This window comes from Nanorana parkeri, unplaced genomic scaffold (assembly GCF_000935625.1).
Source record: "Nanorana parkeri isolate BGI_ZX_2015 unplaced genomic scaffold, ASM93562v1 scaffold5135, whole genome shotgun sequence".
Lineage (NCBI taxonomy): Eukaryota > Metazoa > Chordata > Amphibia > Anura > Dicroglossidae > Nanorana > Nanorana parkeri.
Window position 1 is genome coordinate 1 of NW_017311395.1, and position 249 is coordinate 249.

General features: G+C 44.6%; 1 protein-coding gene across 1 annotated transcript in view; it reads left to right on the forward strand.

Moving 5' to 3' along the window:
• Positions 1-163: 163 nt before the first annotated feature.
• Positions 164-249, forward strand: part of LOC108804094 (keratin-associated protein 5-5-like) — a 2,230-nt gene continuing 2,144 nt past the window's right edge. The window contains exon 1 of the mRNA XM_018575856.1: positions 164-249. Within this exon, the coding sequence (XP_018431358.1) occupies positions 167-249 (83 nt within the window). The 5' untranslated portion in view covers positions 164-166.

Genomic DNA, 249 nt, shown 5'->3' on the forward strand with positions numbered 1-249 from the left:
TATCCTGGTTTTACTGACTCGTAAAAACTGGAACATTTTGCTCATGCTTTAAAATGTGAGGCTGGCAAATCTGTGTATATATAAGGAGCCACTCAAGGTCATCTCAGCAACACATTCTGAATCTTCTCTATTCCAGGAAAAAGGACCAAAGCACCGCAAACCAATCATGTCTGGAGTTAAAGGAGGCAAATCCCAGTGCAAGGACCCCTGCCAACAGCAATCCAAGTGCCCAGATCCATGCCAACAGCA